Source organism: Plutella xylostella, chromosome 10, assembly GCF_932276165.1.
Source record: "Plutella xylostella chromosome 10, ilPluXylo3.1, whole genome shotgun sequence".
Taxonomy (NCBI): domain Eukaryota; kingdom Metazoa; phylum Arthropoda; class Insecta; order Lepidoptera; family Plutellidae; genus Plutella; species Plutella xylostella.
In genome coordinates, this window is record NC_063990.1 from 1192706 (window position 1) to 1204963 (window position 12258).

The 12258-nt window shown below is 40.7% G+C and overlaps 3 protein-coding genes across 9 annotated transcripts in view; 1 reads left to right on the forward strand and 2 right to left on the reverse strand.

The window, feature by feature from the left end:
* The window catches only part of LOC105382932 (2-oxoglutarate dehydrogenase complex component E1), a 29276-nt gene extending 29096 nt beyond the window's left edge, over window positions 1–180 (reverse strand). Inside the window, exon 1 of the mRNA XM_011552918.3 lies at window positions 40–180. The gene's annotated coding sequence lies outside the window, so the exon portion shown is untranslated. The remainder of the gene's footprint in view (window positions 1–39) is intronic.
* LOC105382956 lies at window positions 84–6882 on the reverse strand. Of its 6 annotated transcripts, none has more exons than XM_048623529.1 (5): window positions 6803–6882; window positions 4198–4369; window positions 2325–2613; window positions 1728–2016; window positions 84–1645 (listed from the first exon to the last, which is right to left on the reverse strand). In XM_048623529.1, exons 2-5 carry the CDS (start codon window positions 4349–4351, stop codon window positions 494–496), a joined length of 1884 nt encoding a protein of 627 aa, XP_048479486.1. In that variant the 5' UTR covers window positions 4352–4369; window positions 6803–6882; the 3' UTR covers window positions 84–493. The 6 variants fall into 6 exon arrangements, with proteins under 6 accessions (XP_048479486.1, XP_048479484.1, XP_048479485.1 ...); XM_048623527.1 differs by having other exon boundaries at window positions 6637–6877; XM_048623528.1 differs by having other exon boundaries at window positions 4198–4372; window positions 6637–6877.
* Window positions 6883–8851: 1969 nt separating this feature from the next.
* LOC105382933 (germinal-center associated nuclear protein) lies at window positions 8852–11780 on the forward strand. Of its 2 annotated transcripts, XM_011552921.3 has the most exons (7): window positions 8852–9016; window positions 9618–9770; window positions 9964–10125; window positions 10260–10610; window positions 10742–10879; window positions 11186–11372; window positions 11547–11780. In XM_011552921.3, exons 1-7 carry the CDS (start codon window positions 8910–8912, stop codon window positions 11628–11630), a joined length of 1182 nt encoding a protein of 393 aa, XP_011551223.3. In that variant the 5' UTR covers window positions 8852–8909; the 3' UTR covers window positions 11631–11780. The 2 variants fall into 2 exon arrangements, with proteins under 2 accessions (XP_011551223.3, XP_037973666.2); XM_038117738.2 differs by lacking the exon at window positions 9964–10125.
* Window positions 11781–12258: the final 478 nt, after the last annotated feature.

A 12258-nucleotide genomic window follows, 5' to 3' on the forward strand; every position in this document is an offset into this window, starting at 1 on the left:
GATAATTGCTATTGATAGAATAATAAGGACCTGGCTAACCTTAATATATCTACTGCTTCACGGTTTATGAAAAATTACGAAAAAATGCTTCGGTACATTTTATGTAAAAAATTATAAACCACTGTACGTAGTGGAGGGTATAAATAAGTTGGTAATCTTATATAAAATATAGAAAGTAATAAAAAATCTATGAGAAGCAGCTGTTATTTTGTGCATTTGAATGACAAATTGACATCCCAGCAACATCCCAATCCACACAAATATACACAGACCTAAAATTCTTCTTGAAATAAGGAAATATGGGAGGATCTATATCTCAGAACAAATAAGAACGCGTTATACCTAATAGTTACAAAAATCTTATCGAAATCTTAAATTATACTTAAATAGTTAATAGTAGGTAACATTATATTTCATAAGTCAATGCAGGTAACACTCTATGTAGGTAACTTATTAGGCACTTCGGTTGGTTTGGTTGGGCAACAAAACATATTCATTTACAATTTTTCACGCTGACGCAGTTGCACTGTCCGCGGTCGTAAAACTTCTTGGCACAGTATCCCTTGGAGTTCCAGCCCGAGATGAGGTCGATGCCGCCCACCACGCCGGCCGCGCCCACCACGCCCTCGTAGTGGGCGCCCGTGGGGGCCACCACCAGCGCCACCACGGCGAGCCGCTCGGCGCCCAGCTCGTACCAGTGCACGCGCAGCACCCGGCGCAGCCGCACCGCCGAACAGCGCGAGCAGCGCCGCGTGGGGATGCCCGCCACCTTGCGCACCACGGCGGCGGCCAGCGTGGCGATGCGCCGCGCGGTCGCCGGCTCCGAGTGGTTGGACGCGAGGCGCAGCTCGTGGCAGCCGCACCACTTGCGGTCCACGCCGGCGTCGGCGCAGGTGCGCGCGGCCGAGTGCGGCAGCAGCAGCGAGGCGCAGCGCGGGCAGCCGGCCGGCCCCCCCGCGCCCCCCGCGCCCGCCGCCCCGGACAGGCGCAGCACGTGCGTGAAGGTAGCGTGCAGGTCGTAGGGCGACACGAGGCGCTGCGTGTTGGCGGCGGCGGCGCGGCGCGCGGCGGGCAGCGCGCGCGGCACCCACGCGTGCAGCATGGGCAGGCGCTCGTCGTAGTACGCCTCGGCGCGGACCCGCTGCTCCCCGTAGCGCACGCCGTGGTCGCTCAGGAAGAACACGAACGTGTTCTCCAAAACCCCGGAGCTGTTCAACTTGTCGAAAAACGCTGCCATAGGGCCGTCGATCTGGCCCGTCGGCGCTAGAGGGTCGTGGCTGTACGAGTTCATCCAGAAGAGGCCGAAAAACCCGTCGTCTTTGTAGGTGGTGGCGAAGTCGAGGGCGTAGTCGAGGAGGTGCTCGGCGGAGGGGCGGCGGCGCGTGCAGGCCAGCAGGGCGCCGCGCCGCGCCTCGCCCGCCACGAACAGCGGGCGCATGTAGTGGCGCGCGGGCGGCGCGGGGAAGCCCCCGTAGTTGTAGAATGTGTCGGGGCAGGCCAGGTCGTCCTCCCCGTACGCCGTGCTGTATCCGAACTTGGCAAATTCGTCCCAGATGAACTTGCTTCTGGTGGCTTTCTTGTAAATGTCGGACTGGTTCACTCCAGTCAGGAACGCCATTAGGTTGGGGTAGGTGTTGTAGCCGACCTGCAATCGAACAACTATTATGAATGAATAACTGGTGATCCATAGACGGCATAGTGTGTGGTGGTGTGTGTAGTGGTGGTACCTTGTGGTAGGCGCGGTAGTCGAGCCAGGCGCGCAGGCGGGCGGCGGCGCGCGGCAGGGCGTCCCGCAGGCGCGCGCGCGACATCGTGTCCATGCCCAGCACCAACACGTTCCACTTCTTCTTCCCTCGACCTGGCATCGAGCTTGCATTCGCTTTCTTAACCAACATGTAAATGTCATCGTAAATTACTTTCTTTGCGTTTTTCTTGGAGGAACACGTCACCGATATAATTTCATGATCTAAGTTCGTCGTTGTGCCGTTTTGGAATTCAATACATTCTTTGGAAAACCTGAAAAAACAATGTACTATAAGTACAGGATGTTGCAAAAGTGGTAGGTAAACTAAGCCGAAAGAGGACGACACAGAGGTTCATAATAAACAACTTTTGTTCTATAACTTTTAGTGAAAAAAAATGCTTTTCCCAAAATAAAAAGTAACATGACCATGAAAAAGTTTCTATTGAGAATCAATTTTTTTGCGGATGATTTTATGCCTATGATAAATCTGAAAAAGTCGATAATAGTGGACAGTAAGTAGGGCAGACCAATGGATGGGAGAAGGCGTTCCCACGCACGCTACAGGGCAACAGAGGCTTACACGACGCGGGTGTCTTCATGGCCGCGGTCCGTGGACCTCCACACGTGCTGGTAGCAGCAGCGGTGGCCCCCGCCGCCGCTGTACGCCGCCATCGCCGCGCCGTCTATCACAAACACCACCTGGTCCCTGATCCCCACAGTCTTCGACACAAACACTGCCCGCTTGGGACAGAACGTGGTCGCCGTGGTGGTCTCGTAATGGAATGTTCTGGCGTAATTCGGTATCTTACACCCCTCTGTGTAAATGAGGTAGTTGTCCAGTACTGAAAGGGAGAGAAAGTGAGGATTCTCTAGATCATTTATTATATAATCTCTCTCTTACTGTAGTCACAGAATAATAACTAGTACCAGCTGTAGTTTAGGAGTCATAGAAATCATAGAATGTAAACCCTGGGAAAACAACGTAGTTAATATATGACATTGATCATAATCTTCATGAGGTAAGTAATAGGCATTATGATTCCATTTTATAAGGTGTGTAGTTAAATATTATTAAATGAATGCAGTGTTTAAACAATGAGGTAATCTATAATAGTCATGACGCCTTTATTAACCGTTTATAAAATTAATAAAATACATGATCGATGAGAATGGTATGCAGCAGTGTTAAAATGCATTACCTATCTAATTTTAATCTGACAATCTACATACGTACTTACATCATAATATCAAATTATTTACTAAGGATTTACCAACATACACTTATATTAATTAATACAACAAGGTAATTTACCCTCAATATCATAAATCCGCAAAGTGATGGGTAAGTATTGCGATAACATCGTCACGATCGTATAGAAATACAAGCGGTGTGTCACAGTTAATCATCATTTATTTATTTATTAAAAAAATAAATTTCATTATAAATTATTAATTAAATATACCTACTTATAGTTCTGTGTAAATTTATCAATTACAAGCACACACAACATTCATAATTTTAAATCAGTTTCCTTAACAATATACTATACATTCTAAGATTAAATTATCAACGTTAAATTACAGAAATAGATTATAGAAATAAAAATATATTATTGCAAAAAAATAAAAATATATTATAATTTATTAACAAATATATCTGTTAGTGACTCAATCTTTCGCTATAATGGCTTCTATAAGGGCATTCTCTATCTTTGTAAGCCAAGTATTTTGTGAACTTCCGTTGGATTCGTGAATCATGAAATTATCAGACTGTATTAGATATTCGATATATTATGGAGAAAGAACCATTTCGTTTCTACTTCCTAGATTATGTAATAAATTGCCGACGGATGTTTTGCTGAATTGTACAAGTAAAAATATGCTTAAAACTAAGTTGAAATTACATTACATGCCCGGTGAATTACTGTGACTTTGTTTACTGTACTTACTGTTGAAGATAAAGAACCTTATTGTCCTGTAATTATATTTTCATACATGACATATTAAATATGAACAACTAGTGTATTATTACCTATCTCCTGCCTTATCAAGATGATTATGATTGATATGTACCTTCTTATATTGTTCATTTGTGTACTTACATACTTGCTCAATACAATGTAAACTTCGTATTGTAAACGAGAGGATTTTCTGCCAACAAACCTCACGGTTTGGCAAATCTATGTGTCTGTAAATTGTATTGTGCTTTTGTAAATAAATGTGTTTAACTAAAAAAAAAATGTGTTTAACTAGATACTAAGAACAATAATTAATAAAGTTTTATCAATTATTTTTCTACCTAATGGCTTAAAAATAATTACTAAATAAACTAAGTAGGTACCTATACCTACTTAATTATATTTTTCTACCTTTTTGCCTAATTAATAATAACAACCATATATACTTATGGATCTTTTCAGTTCATAAATCGTTAAATCCACAAAAAAACTCACTGGTTTCATTAGTAATGAGTTCCTCCACGGCGGGGGTGGGCGGGGCGGCGGGGCCGGGGGCTGCTCTGATGTAGTAGACGAGGCAGAGGGCCAGCCAGGCCGCCGCCAGCGCGAGCCCCCGGCGCCCGGCCATGCGCGGCGGCTGCATCCACATGCCAGCTCGACAGGATATCTGCTAGTCAAACGGGAGAGTGAAAACATTATACCCTCCTCCTTCGGCAGTCGGGTAAAAAGGTGTTCCCTCACTTATAAGCCGCGTATGCACCTGTGGCACGCCTCGTCGAGGCATACTCGTACCTCGGGTTTGCTAGAACACGATCCTCGGTTTGTATGTCATCACCGAGGGTACTTTTATACAAACCGAGCATTGGATCGCGTTTTAGCAACCCCGAGGCATGCCTCGCCGAGGCGTTCGACAGGTGGATACGCGGATATTGAGAGCTGGAGGTATGCACTTAGCTCCGTGGGAAACTACGGTACGGTAGTGAAAAAATTTGACACTCAATTCGTAGGTTCCGACCGTTAATTTTGCTACTGAACAATAGGGGACCTGGAATCGTACTTTCGAAATGCAAAGCGACAAACAAAAATTGCTCACCTACGTGTATATGATAGGAAACTACTTCCCGCTGAGAAAAGAAACTAGGTTTTTGTATTTAGTCCTCCCCAAGAGGATCGTTGTGAACGGTATATTTATTCAGTAAATAAACACACCGTACCTAGATATAAATATTAAATGATGCAATTACAAAATATACTTCCTGGAACTGTGTGATAAAGCTAGCTTGTATCAGGGCGAGGCCGCCACGTCCTGGCGTACTACTGCGCGGTACACTCCGCGACAGAACTGGTGCGGTAAAGTACACTCTGCGACAGAACTAGTGCGGCAAAGTACAGTCCGCGACAGAATTAGTGCGGCAAAGTACACTCCGCGACAGAACTAGTGCGTCAAAGTTCAAAGTACACTCCGCGACAGAATTAGTGCGGCAAAGTACACTCCGCGACAGAACTAGTGCGTCAAAGTTCAAAGTACACTCCGCGACAGAATTAGTACGGCAAAGTTCAGTCCGCGACAGAACTAGTGCGTCAAAGTACAGTCCGCGACAGAACTAGTGCGTCAAACTTTAGTTAGTTTTAGATAATATATTATATCCCTGTGATGTCAACTATTGTTACTTATCCCTCACAAAGCTTCGTTCGTAGGGCCAGCTTTCCACAGTCACAAGGTTCTAAAAAATATAAAATAACATAGTCTGTAGCCTCTCTTTGTCACACTAATAGTAGATACCGGGACCTAAATCAGATACTTGGTGTTCTCCAATTCAGTTATTATAAATTCAAAAATATTTAGTTGAACAATTTGAAAGAGTTAAGTACCTAAATATAAGTAGTTAGTTACTTACTTAATTATAATTATTTAGGTACTAATGCCAATTTTTTATACATTTTATAATAATTTAAGTAACTTGAAGTAAATAAAGGAAACAGGGAGATAGAGGCAGGAGGCTGTTTATCTAATTTAATTTTGCTGTTGCACTTAACTTAATACCACTTCGGTATGCGGGGTATGCCCCTATATCGATAACATCAGTTCAGCACCTTTACACATACTTAAGTATACGTTTAAACATATATAGTTAAGTATTTACCCTTAACTGTATACCCTGTCCTATGGGTGTACTAAGCTAATTATATTTATAAAATGGGCGCGTCGTTAGCACTCCTGTAGAAACTGACTGAAAATCAATATTGAACTTTTTCACTCATTGAGTTAAATATACACTACAGACATCGTTGCTATGTTTTCACCGCTACACTCATAGTGGTGTCTTTTTTCACATTGGTACAATCTACTAGTTGCAATTAATAATAATAACATGCACGGCCAACCGACCCCAACCTAGACAGAGAATGTAATATGGGTATCGGACTATCCGATATATCTACACAGATAGTTATGTACATAGATCAAGTACCAATGTCTTACAAATATCTGCCCCGGTCGGGTACAGAAACCGGGACATTGGCATAGCAGTCAAGGTTATACTAACCACTGCACCATTCGGTCGTCTAATTTGTCGGTAGGTGCGTTCCGCATATTACGCTGTTTATGGCCTATTGTGGCCTCTTATTTGCCCAGTTTGCTACTTCACTGACGGCTGGATGCTTCAATTTAGTGGAAGATTAAGGTAAGCGTCCACCTTAAATTTCGGCATCGTACGCAACGGACGCTTCGCATTCAGTATTATTTGTACTTATTTATAGGAATTCACACAAGTGCGTCCACTTCATCGGCATTGTCAACGCCGTTTATCCATCCGAACATTTAGGAAAATCCGTTTGGTTCGATACGGATAACGAAAGGCTACCTTTAGGTACAGGTAGAGAAGGACAAATGATAGCCAAAAACAGGCAGTTAGAAAATAAGAAAAAACTTACCTATGAACTAAGTAGTCCACTTCATTAAATTATTGATGCATTCACAGCCTATTTACACAACATTTTCCTGGTAATTCAACATACCTAGTAACTATAAATAGACGTTAAATTCTCATGTTGTGGGACCACAACCTAACTTAACTCCGTACGTATTGAGCTTAGGTACCTAGTTAGCTATTGAAGCAGCAGCGGTACGCACATGGTGTATGTATGACTCTCTGTACTGTAATGTAGTAAGTATCTAGTCAGTCAGTAAATATAGTATCAAATACATACAGCTGTGGTTTTGTTGACGCGCTGTAGCGATATTCAGCACCCAGTTATAAGGGACAATAAGTGGTATCGGACGGACAACAAATTTCCCCTATTATAAGGTCACCGCTTTTACTTGTTGAGCTCTTAGTGGCTCTTACGGAACTCTGAAAAGAAATGGGTATATCTGTATGTTTGTACTGCTTTAATATACTCATTGTAGGTAGAGAATTCTATCTCCTAGAACGTAATGTTGCCTGGAATAAATGGCACGTCGTGAGTGCAAATTTTAATTTAATTTATGCAGGTACTTAGGTACAGTATTTGGCAGGTAGCTTGTGAGTTGGGAGACACCTCTGACAGCTCTGACTTTCCCTTCTTCGGGGCCTACAGAGCTTTTAGCGATACGGCCGCCTATATTTTATTATGTTTCATTTGCTTACTTATAAGTTTGAATGTTACCTAGTTAAATTTATAGTTAATCTACTTGCTATACTATAATATGTATAATACAGTGAAACCTGGTTAAGTGGGACCTGGATAAGTGAGAAACCTCCATAGCTGGAACTCATGCTGAGGTCCCAACACTTTGGCACTGAATTACCACTGTTGGTGGGACGAGGTAAGCCTCTATATCTGGGATTTGTTCTTTCGATTTATCATCATAGTTACCTCTATACTTAACTGAGACAGCGAGTAAATTTTATATGACTAAACCTCTGGAACTGAGATAACATTGTTTGTTTTACTCATTCTTATTCTACCCACAAATTCCAAACGTAATTCCAAGTACGTAAGTACAGCTTCAGTTCATTCAGTTCAATGTATTTTTTAATCAATTACCTTCAGTTTTAGTTTCGCTTTACTCTCATACAGCTGATTAAATTTGAAAAATGCCAAAACGAAAGCTACAATCGTTATCATTACGTGAAAAACTGAAGTTATTATATCCGTTTATGAAAGTGGGAAGACACGCAAAGAAGTTTGTGCTGAATTTTAATTAATTAATAAAAAATATATTTTAAATTAATTTGATTTAATGATCGCACCTGTATAACTGAAATAACCTGTATTCTCACCTCTATTAATGGAACCCTCTGTAAATGAGACAGATATTTATTTATACTTACCTGTATATCTGAGACACTGGGTAAGTGGAATACCTCTATAAGTGAAACGATATTGCAGGACCCTTGAAGTCTCACTTAACCAGGTTTCACTGTAATATCAAGTTCCGACGCGATGTCCGTGTGGCGTCGTCGCTCCGCTCGTGAACACGGCCGCAGCGTACCCGGCGACAAAATATAGTCTATGCCGGCGACTCGCGACCGCCACTCAAATATCCGACTGATTCCCACTGTTGCCGGCGTCGGACATAAAAGTAGTTTACAATTTTGAATTACACGAATAGCCTTTGCTATTGATTCATTTCGTGCTTCGGTGAATCTCCTCGATTAGCATAAACACTAAGCAATAAGCGGCACATCAGCTTATCCATATAAAAGCTCACCAACAAGCGTCTCTGAAGCTATGAGGAGAAGAAAGCTAGGAACTTAAAGATTTCTTTTTTTGTGAAGAGGTATACTTTGAGTCAGTTTGAGTAACCTACACACTGTAGGTACCTACTAGGTACCAACTAGGTAGGTACATGCCACCCGACACATAAAAATAAAAAACCATAAAATAAATATCGCACTTTGTGATTAGTGCCACCTGTTGATAAATTTTAAAACTTATTCGAGACGGGTCGTAACAAAATAGATACCGCATCAAGCGCGAAGTAGTTATTATTCTGAGAACCACGATAACCTTTTTGAGATCGATAGAGTAAATGTGTTCTGTGACGATAACACTGTTTTATCGACACATGTCCACAGAACACATTTACTCTAGCATCTAGCGAGCACATGTCAATGTCAGCTGTCCGTCTTAAAAATCTTAAAATATATGTTTTGCAATGTTTTGATTTTAAAAACATCGAAATTTTTAACATTTTTCTATTAAATCGCCAATATTAAACAATGGCGCATTCTGAGTGCGCCTTCAGTGATACGGGCGATATTACAACAAACAAAGAAGCCATACAAGGGCTTTGTCTATCAATGTGTCCACAGGAAGAAGTGGACATGTAAGTCCTGATAAGTTTTTACCTAATAAGTTGATTACATCCTTACAAGGATAGAATATGATTTTTGTTTTCTTTTTGTAATAATAATATTTTCTATAGTTAGTTACTTACCTGGAATTTAAAGGATTTTGTTACTTTTATTTTTACACAATAGTACCTACCATCTTTTATATTCTCACTGTCTGTAATATATTTGTCTATGATTACATGGTGTGTAAATAAAAAAAAAGGAATTTTTGAAAGTTATCCTACCATACATATACCTACATAAATTATTATTACTAAGCTTTTAAGTATTGTATACCAACTAATCTTAAGTCTTTGATTTGAAAAGATGGCTGAGGAGTTTCTTGCCTCCATTCTTCTCCTAAGACAGAAAGAGCCCCCCCTTATCCGAATGGAGAGTAGTTTGCAAAAATCATCAGAAAATGTTATATTTTTTTTTCTTACCTCTAGTGTCCCACTGCTGGGCAAAGGTCTATCCCAGAACTTTCCACTTATTATATTATATTATATTTATACGATGAATAAAAACATTTGACTTTGATTAAACATTGTTTTCCCTTATCATGCCTTGACAAACCTGTGTTTCTGTATTCAGGCGTGTGAGGGAGTCGATGGTGCACGCGCTGGAGGCGGGCGGGCGGCTGGTGAAGCGCTACGGGCGCTCGGCGGCAGACCGCGACATGGCGCGGCCGCGGCTGCTGCGCCCCTTCCCCGCGCTCCGCGACACTGTGGAGTACCTGCTGCTTGAGTGAGTAGGGTAGGGTTTGTTATTTAGCCTCTGTTCCCCTATTAAATTAATAACATAGTATAGACATAGATAACATAGATGCTGCAAAAAAATATATAAGAACATTCAATTTGTTACGAGAAAGTTTCGTGATTGATCCAATTTCTAATGTTTGCCTTATCCATCCCATAATTGATTGTAAATCTTATTTTAGAGTGACATTTCGCACAGATGTCCCATTGGCTGTGGTGTATGACTTTGTGAATGACCGGCTGAGAGCAGTGAGACAGGACATGATCATACAGCGCCTTCCACCACGAGAATGTCAGGTCTTACTAGAGCCCATGGTGCGGTTTTATGTGTATTTTGGATACAGGTATATTAATTGTGTACAATTTATTCATTTATACACTGACATTCACTTACATCCGTATTCAACTCATTTAATGGTGATTAAGTCAGTTATGGCCATGCAGTCCCAATTTGTTCTTAACTTTTTAACTTTTTCAGGCTTTGCGAACATCCAATGAGAGTGTATGACCCTGTGCTAAACAAAAAATACCTTCTAGAATGTCTGCAGCTGATTCTGAACTGCTATGATGAAATCTATGATGAAGAGTTAGCAGCTGATGTATCAGAATTAGGAAATCATGGATCACTTGATAAAAAAGTAACAAACGAAGAAGTTGACCAACTGGCTGCCACTATATGTGGATTAGAGTTGAAAGATCAAAGCAAAACATCAGAATATACTAAACTAAGTTGTGACCGAGTCCTCATGGAGAGTCTCTACATTTTGTGCAACCTGGGGGACACGAACCCCTTGATGAGATATCACCAGTTGCCTAAAGACTTACGGAGGTCGGTTTATAAGCCATTTTATTATAAGAAAAATTTAAGTTGCATTATGCACTTTCAGAATTGCTTCAGTTCATACAAAACCTTTTCGGAAACACTTCTAACCACACTAATTATATCCTGTTTCTTTTTAGTCATCGGACCTTGGCGCTGGCTTACGAAGTGGCCGTGGAGAATATGAGGGGCAACTATGTCGCAGTTGTCAAACTGTCGACGAAAATGTGCCCTCTCACTTTTTGCGCTTACAGCACATATCTGCCAGTGCTTCAGAAGTAAGTCTTTACTAAGTTGTATCTGTATACCATAGACGTGGACGGAAAGGAAATGAGCAAACGCAAAATTAGCTGAATAAACTCAGGGAAAAATAAGATCTCTACTCTTATTTGGATAATTCTTAGGTGCTGTGTTAATTTAGACAGATTCAATCACACAACACGAATATAAATCAGCTATTCCTCAATTTTTTCAAACGTATTAACTAGTAGTTGCAGTTTCGTTTCAATTTCACCATGTGTGCTGGCCTAAATCACGAATGAAACTCCTCGATTTAAATAACTATTTTGACATTTCATTTACAGAAAAGCTCTGCTGGTCCTGAGCCACGCCTACAACAGCACGCAGCTGTCGGTGCCGTGCCAGGCGGTCCGCAAGTGGCTGTCGTACAACAGCGATGCAGATGTTTTAGAGGCAGTCAAGCATTACGGCCTCAAAGTTACAGGAGATAGCATTCACTTCAGGAAAGCTGACTTCAATAAAGAGGCTGCGGTAAGTGACGTGATACTTTTCAAACGACTTCATGTCTTTGACAAACATTTAGGGTTGTTTGTTACATGCTAAAATAACTAGAATAGAACTACTTATCATAGGGTTTTTGCATTCTTACGGGGCATCTCGCCTTATTTTCTTTTAGTGACTCATTCAAATTTCAATTTATTTCAGGTTCTAATAAAGAAAAACTTACAGAAAAAGATGGATTTATCAATTGTACGGCATGTGTTCTCCTATGAGACTACGAGTGTATAATGTGTACAAGAGAATTTACCTTTCTATACTTAAATATTAATTAATTAGCAATAACTCAGATCTCATTTCGTTTATAGTTATTTATATTTTATGTGTATTTTATAATAGGTATAATGGACATAAAATAAAACAGTAGTTATTATAAAGGAATCCTTTATTTATTTACATAAGAAATACCTCCTAATTATGCAGTAACTAATTACAACGGACAAAAAAATCTAGCTAATAAATAAATACCATCCGACTCCTGTATCAATGTGGTAAAGTCTAAATTATAATAAAATGATTATCATTCGTTTTCGATTTGATCAAAACCCAAAATCCTCAAGTACAAGAGTACCCCTTTAATCGCTTAGTTCGGTACAGACCTTCTATTTTCTCGTTATTTTAGTATGAATGTGAATCTAATTTACTTAACATATCACACAAGAAACGAAGACAGTAAATGGACAACATTTCAAAAAACTAAAGCTGCTATAAATCGAAAACCATTTCGAGATTTAGCTCTAAAGGCCGCAAAAAAAATATTTTTGTATTTTTTGGATGTATAATTTTCGAGAAAATCATAAAATAGTAAAAAAGTGCTGATGAGGTCATGCATCAGGTGCGATGCATTTTGATGATCAAA

Coding starts and splice junctions, on each gene's coding strand:
- LOC105382956 (XM_048623529.1), bottom strand. CDS start 4,351: ATGTGGATGCAGCCGCCGCGCATGGCCGGGCGCCGGGGGCTCGCGCTG. Junction 2,614..4,197: donor ACTCATTACTAATGAAACCA/GTGAGTTTTTTT, acceptor TAAATGATCTAG/AGAATCCTCACTTTCTCTCC. Junction 1,646..1,727: donor ACTACCGCGCCTACCACAAG/GTACCACCACTA, acceptor GTTCGATTGCAG/GTCGGCTACAACACCTACCC.
- LOC105382933 (XM_011552921.3), top strand. CDS start 8,910: ATGGCGCATTCTGAGTGCGCCTTCAGTGATACGGGCGATATTACAACA. Junction 9,771..9,963: donor GTGGAGTACCTGCTGCTTGA/GTGAGTAGGGTA, acceptor ATCTTATTTTAG/AGTGACATTTCGCACAGATG. Junction 10,880..11,185: donor TATCTGCCAGTGCTTCAGAA/GTAAGTCTTTAC, acceptor TTTCATTTACAG/AAAAGCTCTGCTGGTCCTGA.